Raw genomic sequence first — 9,638 nt, 5'->3', positions numbered from 1 at the left:
CATGCTCACCTTGACTTAACCTGGTCCAGGTACAAAAATGTGTAGAAATAGGTTGTTTTGTAATTCCACTAATAGAGAGGGTACCTCCCTGAAACATTTTTTTCTCCTGATGGTTTAGACATTGTCCTCTGGGCAAACCTTCATATCTGTCTTAAAGGAAGGGTCTGAGTTTTTGTTTGGGGGAGGGGAGGCGTGCATTCTCCAGCCCTGATACCCTGGGCTGAGAAAAGAAACCCCTCTGGAGCTCAATCCCTGAATGATTATGTCCCGCCAGATCCCACCTGGGGACCCAGTCATTTGACCTGTTTATTCAGAAGTTGTAATGATTTCTTCTTCTGCCTGCCCTTTCCCCTTTTCTCTGAGTTCAAGCCTGTCTCTACTACTAGTTTTATGACATTGAGCTAGTTTCTGCTCCGCTCTGAGACTCCATTTCCTCAGTTATGAAATGGGGTTGTTTCTTTACTTACGCTGTCTGAGTTTATCTCTGGGAGGCAGCTCAGCAGAAGTAGGGGTGAAGAACAGGGACTCTGAAGCAGGCCTGCATTAAATCTTGGCTCCCCAATATATCGTGGATAAGTCATTAACAAATCTCTGTGCCTCCGTTTCTTCACCTGCAAGATGATAATCGTATCTTTGTCAGAGCCTGGGCAAGAAGATTAAATGAGATAATACTCATTCAAAGCACCTAGCACAGTGTCTCATATAGCAAGTGTTGCAGCATATATTGAGTGTTAGCTGCTAAAACCAGGACAGTTCTGGGCAAACTGGGATGGTTGGTAACCTTACAGGAGACCCAGATGTGCCAGGCAAGGACACACGGACTGAGAGATGGCTAGGAGCCCGCCTATCAGGTGCTGGCATGCTACGAGGGAATGACTGCTGGATCTTCTCACCTCCACACACCCATACTTCACATCTCCTTCCTCTCCTTTAGAGTGATCCAGGCCTTGATTCACCTGGTGAAAGGCAACATGGGCACAGGGATCCTGGGACTATCACTCGCTGTGAAGAATGCGGGCATCCTGGTAAGAGAGGTGCCATATGTGGGGGCTTTATGGTCAGTTGCGGAAGGGAAGTAACAGGAGAGGCTCTAGCGGTTTAGCAACCTGTGATGAGCAGTCTTTCTGGGAGGCAGCTTGGTGCGGGGTTAGGGTCTAGACATCTAGCCTGGGTTTGAGTTCTGGCTCTGCCACAGACTTTAGTACCTTTGGTAAGTCATTTGCCTGCTCTGCGGGCCTTAGTTTCCTCCCCTGCAGAATGCAAGGATTGGACTATGCCCAGTTTTCCAAGTATGCTCTATAGAGGACGAGGTCTCCTTGGGGATGTTTCAGGGGCCACAAAGTGCACACATGGTCAGGATTCTGTGTCCCCCTACTCCCATCAGTATACCCCATTGTAATTGCTTTATGTGCTTTATTGGAATATTACTTGAGGTCATATTTGAAAGAATAGCTGTTGCTGCTACAAAAGGGCTTTAAACCCAGTTTGCTAGAGAGTTCTTTGAGTCCTGCATGATATCTACGCTACCAATCCCAGCTTGCAGTATTCTTCATAAGTGCATTCTCTTCTCTCCTCCCTCACCCCTTGCCTCCTCTTCCTCCAGATGGGCCCACTCAGTCTGCTGGTGATGGGCTTAATCGCCTGCCACTGTATGCACATCCTGGTCAGGTGTGCCCAGCGCTTCTGTAAGAGGTGAGGAAAACAGCCTCCTTGTGTCAATTCCTTTGGTACATGGTTCTCAGGGACAGCCCAGAAACATCCTATGCATAATAGAAGTTTACTTCTTAGTTTTCTCCAATAAGGCCAAGAAAGAGAGAAGAGCATTCAGGAGCAGGGAGCTCAGGTGAGGCTCTTCTGCATGGCTCCTTAGGAGATCTCAGTCAGGCCATTGTGCTTATCTGGTTGGCTCCTCTGGAAACTGGGCACAAACTGTGCAGAGAATGGTCATGAGGAGTCAATGGGATCATGGATATGAAAACTACCATCCCCATGCAAGGTGTGCATTAGATTCTTGCTGTGTAGTCTCCGCCTCATTTAACAGGTAAGGAAAACAAGCCACCGAGGAATTACTGCTGAGTGTCAAAGCCTGAGGTCTCTGCGCCTGTGTTCTTTCTGCTCTTTAGCTGTGTCTTTCCTTGTTCTGTGTCTCCTGACTTTTGACCATGTGATTTTAGGCTAAACTATCTCTTGGAAATTGTCTATGCACTCTCTTCTGCAGGCTTAACAAGCCCTTTATGGACTATGGAGACACGGTGATGCATGGACTAGAAGCCAGCCCCAGCGCCTGGCTCCAGAACCACGCTCACTGGGGAAGGTAACCTGTTCTTGCTGTGCCTGCAGTGGGGTAGGACGCAGGAGGAGAAAATGCTGTTATCAGGGATGACTTCTTCCCTGGAAAGGTGGTTTGTTTGGCACTTCTGTGTTAGATGTTGTCCATAGAAGGGATTCATTGGCAACATCCCTGATCCACCCCCACTTCTTGTATATCTCCAGTGACAGGGTGCTCATTCCTTTGCTATGCAGCTTTAATATTATTTACTCTTTTATTAAACCACATTTATCCAGTTACTCTTATGGCCCTCAAAATGCCGTGGGGACCAAGAAAACCAAGGCTTTGCCCTCATCGAACCCATAGTCCAGTGAGAAAGGCAGATATTAAACAGCCTAGAATAGAGTTATTTAATAACCTCCTGGATATGTACGATGAAGGAAAGAAGGACTGGTTGCCACCAGGCAGGTTAAGAGATGTGTGTTGGCTTGGGGGAGAGGAGGGCTTTCTAGGGTGGAACAGGTGAGATGAGTTCTGCAGGAAGGAGTCCTGAAGAATGAGGAATCACCTCAAGGAAGGTGGACAGGGGCCTGGAGGGTGGGGCTGGAAGAAGAAAGAGAGGGTGTGAAGGCCCCTGAAGCAAGAAGGTATAGGTGACAGATTCAAGGTACAACAAGACCACGTAGCTTGAGGGCAGAGAGTCAGGGAGGTGGAACTGAAGAAGGAGCCAGGCGCCCAATCAAGTGGTACATTTTAGACCCTCTGAAACAAAGACTCTATTTGTTCTTTTCTTAAAAGCAACCAGGAAGCCATTGGAGGGTTTTAATCAGGGGTATCATCATATTTGTATTGTTTAAAGATCTGTCTGGCTTCTGTGAGGAGAATAGATTGTAAGGGAGCAAGAGCAGATTTAGGCAGATCCATAAGGGGGCCATTGACAAGTGTCCAGCCAGGTCACAGTGGTGGCCTGGACCAAGCTGGTGGCAGTGGGATGAAGAAAAGTTGACTTGATCATGAACTGGATCCTGGGATTGGGAGACAAGGAAGAGTCGAAGTTGACTCACATTTCTGATGACTTCTATTTTGGACAAGTTGAGTTTGGGGTGCCTGAGAAACATTCAAGTAAAGATGTCTAATAGGAATGTATGGGTTTAAGCCTATCTTCATGCACCAATCCAGAATTGAAGTCATCAGCCATGAAGCCAGGGACAGGGAGGTCTCTTAGGGAGAGGTTATATAGTGAGAAGAAAAGAGAGGAAAAGACCAAGACTTTAAGAACCATTTGTTAAGCTGAACAAAGTCTTCCTCCCTGAAAAATCCCACCTTTTAGCTCTCAGGGGTGACAGAGAACAGGTCAACACCCTTTGTCCTTTGGTACTTGGGACTAAATCTACTCCTTTGTTCTTGTTTCAGACCTGTCCCCACCTGCTTGTCTCCTCTTGTTGAGCACCATCTAGACTGTCAAAGTCTCTTTTGAACTGTGCTTCCCTAAACTGCTGCAGTACTCACGGTGTGCCCCTGCCTGTGGCAGGTAGTCTGTATGGTATCATGGGCCTGGCACCACCCTTTGCTCAAAGCCCATACTCACAAGAGTAATCCACAAATTCAGTCTGTGGGACAGACAAGGAAGACTACTGGATAATGACCAGAATTTTCCCAATTGTGTGACCCAGGAGGAGACTTGCCTGTTACAGACCCTCAAATCCTTCTACTTGTTGTTGGGCATATAAAGAAGATTTCCCTGCTCCATTTAGGGATCTTCTTTCATGAATTACTGCCTCTCCTATAACTGGAATTCCTTTAGCATGGGCTCTTCCTCTCAGCATTTAATGTGTTCCTGTGTCTCCAGCAAACCACCATGGCACATGTATAGCTATGTAACAAAAGTGCACGTTCTGCACATGTACCCCAGAATTTAAGATGTGATAATAATAATAATAACAATAATAATAATAAACCAAGTAAATAAAACTTCCTGGACCTTACCATCGTAGCCACCATCCTATCTTACATTCAATATATGTTATTCAACAAATGTCTACTGTGTGTCAGTACCTACAATGTGTCATAAAGTGCTTTAGACAATGGGTCTACAGTAATGAGCAAATGGGCACCATCAACACTGGACCACCCTCTGACTTTACTGCCTTACATCCCATCCACACCTCTTTCACAGGCCACCTGGCTTTGCTGTCCTTATAATTCTACTGAAGGTCTTTCAAGCAATGTCCTAAAAGACCTTCTTGTTGCATCTTCCTTGCCCTAGAGAACCTTTTAGCAGTAATGGGTATAATTGACCATTCTCTTCTTTCAACATTCTCTCCCCACTTGGCTACTATTAAACCTCTTACCCCCTAGCTTTCCTACCTTTCTAGCCACTCCTTTGCATTTGTTGTAGGCTATTTTGTTTCTATTAAATGTTGATGTTCTCCAAGGTTGAACACTGCCTTCTACTCTCCTCATTCTGCACACTTTCTAACACTGCTCTGCCTTTGCAAGACTTTATCCACTACTACAACTCAACAGTTCCAGACCCTAATATCTAGTTGTCCTGAATGTCTCCTATAGGAACCTCAAGCTCAAAGATTCAGATTCTGAATGTGTCATTTCTTCCCCTTCTCCTAAAATTGTTCTCATCCTCCTCCTCCCCCTTCTTGTCCTCTTCTTCTCTTTCTCTTTCTCCTTCTCCTTCTCCTTCTTCCTCTTCCTCTTCTTTCTTCTTCTTCCCTCCCTCCCTCCCTCTTCTCCTCCCTCCTCCCTCCTCCTCCCTCCTCCCTCCTCTCTTCCTCTCCCTCCTCCTCCCTCCTCCCTCCTTCTCTCCTCTCTCTTCTCTCCTCCTCCTCCTCTCCTCCCCTCCCTCTCTTCCCTCTCCTCCTCCTCCTCTCCTCCCTCTTCTCTTCCTCCTCCTCCTGTCCTCTCTCCTCCTCCTCTGTTATCCTCTCCTCATCCTTTCCATCGCCTCCTCTCCTCCTCTCCCTCCCTTCTCCTCCTCCCATTTCTCCTCCTTCTCCTCCTCCTCATTCTTCTTCTTCTCCATGCTCCTTCTTCTTTAATATTCTTCAGCTAGCTCTTCTTCTTCCTCTTCCTCTTCCTCTTCCTCCTCCTCCTCTTCTTCCTCCTCCATCTCCTCCTCTTCTTTCTCTCCTTCTCCTTCTTCTTTCTCTCTCTCTCTTCCTCCCCCCAACTCTCTTTCTTCCCTTTCCCAAGGGGCTGTCTCTTAGGTATTGGGTTTTCTAACAAGGCTAACAAAGCTTTCTGTCTGCCCATAATCTGATAAAATGCCCTTTTCACCATGGCCCTTAATGATATGTCATAAGAATTTTTGTCCACCTAACCCATTAGTCTATAAACCACAAGAGGAAGGGACTGTATGTTATATGTCTGTGTATTCTCAGTGCCCAACATAGTTCTGGCACACGGCAGAACAAATTTCAAATGTGAATGGTAGCTAATAAAAACATTGTGCCTGCTGCCCTACATGAGGAATGCCACCAAGCCAGGTATGGGGGGAGGCTCATGACCAGAAGAATTTTACCACTTGCTGAGCTGAGAGTGTGAGGGTGGTTAAAAATCATCTTTTAAAAAGAACTATTGTTGGCCAGGCATGGTGGCTCATGCTTGTAATCCCAGCACTTTGGGAGGCCGAGGCGGGTGGATCACGAGGTCAGGAGATCGAGACCATCCTGGCTAACATGGTGAAACCCCGTCTCTACTAAAAATACAAAAAACTAGCCGGGCGAGGTGGCGGGCGCCTGTAGTCCCAGCTACTCGGAGGCTGAGGCAGGAGAATGGCGTGAACCTGGGAGGCGGAGCTTGCAGTGAGCCGAGATCGCGCCACTGCACTCCAGCCTGGGTGACACAGCGTGAGACTCCGTCTCAAAAAAAAAAAAGAACTATTGTTACCTCACTTCTTTGCCCCATTATTGATTGTGGTGGAAGGACCAAGTGTGCTGGTGCAGGGCCACCAATCCCTGGGGACAGAGGGCAGAATGGCAAGAAATGGAACTGACAAGTTGACTTATTTTATAACAAGTTTTCTTTTTCCCTCTCTTCTCCCTTCTAGGCATATCGTGAGCTTCTTCCTTATTGTCACCCAACTTGGCTTCTGCTGTGTGTACATTGTGTTTTTGGCTGATAATTTAAAACAGGTAGAGGCTTCTAGAGAAAACGGGAGGGGAAAAGATGGACAAGGACACACCACTGCTAATTGTTTAACAAACTGCTTCTTCTCTTTGGGTCCCCATCAATACAACAAAGGAAGTTAAACTAGGTGTTGTCAAACTTGCCTCCTCTAGTTCACATATCTGCAGATTTCTGTGTGGTTACTTTTGCCACAATACCGTTTGTCCAGTATCTTAGACCTGTCCTCAAAGTTGATCTCTACTGAACTGGAAAGACCCTAGGATTTTGTCAATCTTCCTGCCTTGAAGCTTAATTATACTTAATGCTTCTAAAATCGATATGGGTCTTCTTTTGATGATTCCTAATCTTCTTTGAGTCATTTTTCTTTCTTTCTTTCTTTCTTTCTTTTTTTTTTTTTTTTTTTTTTTTTTTTTGAGACAGGATATTGCTCTGTCACCCAGGCTGGAGGGCAGTGGTGAGATCACAGCTCACTGCAGCCTCAAACTTCCAGGCTCAAGTGATTCTCCTACCTCAGCCACCCAAGTAGATGATGGGACCATGAGTGTGTGCTACCATGTCTGGCTAATTTTTTATTATTGTTTGTAAAGCCAAGGCCTTGCAATGTTGCCCAGGCTGGCCTCAAACCCCAGGGCTCAAGTGATCCTCCCACCATCTCCCAAAGTGCTGGGATTATAGGTGTGAGCCACCACATCCAGCCTTGGTACTTAATCTATGGCTTAATAGTTGTTTTCCCTAGGAATTGTTTCTGATTTAACCTACAAGTTATCTTACACCAATTTGAGCAAATAATATGGGTAATAGCAGAGGCCATCCTTAATCAGTAAGTTTAAAAAGAAAACTATTCTTTAGGGCTCTTTATCTGCTTATAGTAGTAATACCAGAAATTCAAAAATGTAAACTAGCTAGAAGAAAAATATAGTAAGCTTTCAGAGTTAGATTCTATTATGTCAGGTACAGTGCTGAGCATTTTACATGCTTTCCTTCATTTAATTATCTCCATGACCTTATTAGAGCAGGTACTGTGGTTATTCCCATTTTGCTGATGAGAAGACTGAGATTATAAACTCTACAATGTAAGGTAACAGAGCCAGAGTTTAAAACCCAGGCCTTCTGACAACAGTGCTCAAGTTCTTAAACCTATGCTGTATTTCTTCTGCACAGAAAACAAAATAAAATAAAATTACTCTTAATCCAATTATTCATGGTTATAATTTAATGTAACCTTAACTGGTCAGCATTTTGCAATATCCTTACATTTTGTCATGTAATTTTTAATAGTTTCATAATATTCCATCACACAGATTGATCATAACCTAATCAATCTTGTGTTGCTGGACATTTCCCTTATTTCCCTTTGTTTCTCTACTATAATCTGTTGGCTGGCACAAAGGTCTTTGTGCACTTCTTTATTTCCTTAATGTTTCTTAAAGTAAAGTAAAATTACTGAGTCACAGAGTTTGATTGTTTTGAAGGCTCTTAAAACATTGCCAGATTGCTCTTTAGAAAGCAATCTGACATGTACAGACCTATACTCACCATCTGCAATTATTATTATCTGCATTTATTTATCATCTGCATTTATTATCAAGGCAAACACTGTATCAAGGAGTTTACAGGCCAAGTTGAGTGTGTTCTAAAACCTAATAAGTTAAATATCAATATGATATTTTGGTGCCAGGCCAGGATGCCACTAACAACAACATCATGAGGTCAGGGTGCAAACTACATTGCAGAGATCACTGGAGCAGGGAAAGCGTCCTCCAGGGGGGTGGTGCATCTGAGCTGCGTACTGACAGGTTGGAGAAAAAAAGTGGTGGCAGCCAAGGTGGGAGAAGGAATCAGTGAAAACCAGGAGGCAGAACTTATGGGATTGCCCAGGAGAAGCAATACAATTGGTTACAGGAGGAAGAGTAGGTCATGGGAGAGGAAGAAACTTTGAAGGTTTGATAGGGACCATTTATGGAGGGCCTTGAGTACCTAGCTAATGTTCCAGTTATTTTTCTGATTGTAGTGAGGAATCAGAAAAAATCAATACCTAAATGATTCATTTATGTATCCACGGTGTATTGTTAAGTGCAAGGGACATTTCAAAAAAAAAAGTGAATACTATGATTGAAGTCTTGTAAAATAAAAAGAATGTGTATAATATATGTAATTTGTGATATTGTGTAGAAAATATATAGATGAGTATCTTCCAAGATGTTAGCATCTTGGTACTGAGATTATCAATGCATTTACATTTTCCTCCTGCTAAACTCTAGTTCCTAATTGTTCTGCAGTGATTTGTATTGCTTGTCCAATAAGACTGTATCAGTTAGGTCATGCTGACTTTAAATGGAGGGTGGTAACATCCACCTACCCCTGACTTTACAAGGGGGTGTTTATATTGTGTGGGGGAGTAGGGGATGGCTTCTTGTTTATCACAGTAATTGGGGATGCTCATGGCTTTCATTGGGTGGGGTCCAGGGCTACTAAATGTTCTGCAATGAATGGTCCAATCCACACAAGAAAGAGTTTTTTATTTAAAATGCCAGTATTGTACCAATTAGGAATCAGTAAGTGTATGTGTTAATTAGGAAACAGTAAATGATGGAGCTTTTGGGTTATACGAAAACAAAACAAAACAAAACAAAAACCAATTCTGAGGGAATTTAAGCAGAAGATAAGTTCCATGGAAGGATATTACTTTCCACTAAATTAAAAAGCAGGTCTGAGGGAAGAACAGGAGCCAGGGTAGCGAGGAGGATGTAGATGGTAGAACTAATGAGCAGCCTCCTCAGGAATCCACTATCGGAATTCATCTTTACCCTTTCTAGTCCGTCCTTAGGTCCCTATGCTTTAGGTTTACATTCAGACTCCTGGAAGAGGGTCTGAATGCCCCAGCTGGAGCCAAAGGCTAATCCCCTAGCTCTACCACATGACTGTGATTTACAGTCCTCCAACGCTGCATTCAGTGACAAGAGAGAACTCACCAAAATCAAACTGGTATCAGGAGAAATGGACACTAGTTGCTAAAGCTAACAAATAGCCACTGTGAATCCAGTTATTTATTTGGTATTACACTTATTTTTTAACTATTTGTACAACCTTTTTTTTTTTTTTTTTTTTTGGATACAGGGCCTTACTCTGTTGCCTAGGCTGAAGTGTGGTGGCGTGATCTTGGCTCACTGCAACCTCTGCCTCCCAGGTTCAAGCGATTCTTGTGCCTCAGCCTCCCAAGTAGCTG

The 9,638-nt window shown here is 44.1% G+C and overlaps 1 protein-coding gene across 1 annotated transcript in view; it reads left to right on the top strand.

The window, feature by feature from the left end:
- SLC36A2 (solute carrier family 36 member 2) overlaps window positions 1-9,638 on the top strand; it is a 33,206-nt gene that overhangs the window by 2,408 nt on the left and 21,160 nt on the right. Inside the window, exons 2-5 of the mRNA XM_003900393.5 lie at window positions 935-1,025; window positions 1,604-1,692; window positions 2,219-2,314; window positions 6,333-6,417. Of these exons, the coding sequence (XP_003900442.1) occupies window positions 935-1,025; window positions 1,604-1,692; window positions 2,219-2,314; window positions 6,333-6,417 (361 nt within the window). The remainder of the gene's footprint in view (window positions 1-934; window positions 1,026-1,603; window positions 1,693-2,218; window positions 2,315-6,332; window positions 6,418-9,638) is intronic.

The sequence above is a fragment of the Papio anubis genome, chromosome 5 (assembly GCF_008728515.1).
Source record: "Papio anubis isolate 15944 chromosome 5, Panubis1.0, whole genome shotgun sequence".
In the NCBI taxonomy this organism is placed as follows: domain Eukaryota; kingdom Metazoa; phylum Chordata; class Mammalia; order Primates; family Cercopithecidae; genus Papio; species Papio anubis.
Note: the sequence above shows the minus strand (reverse complement) of the source record. Positions and strands in the feature narration are given on the sequence as shown.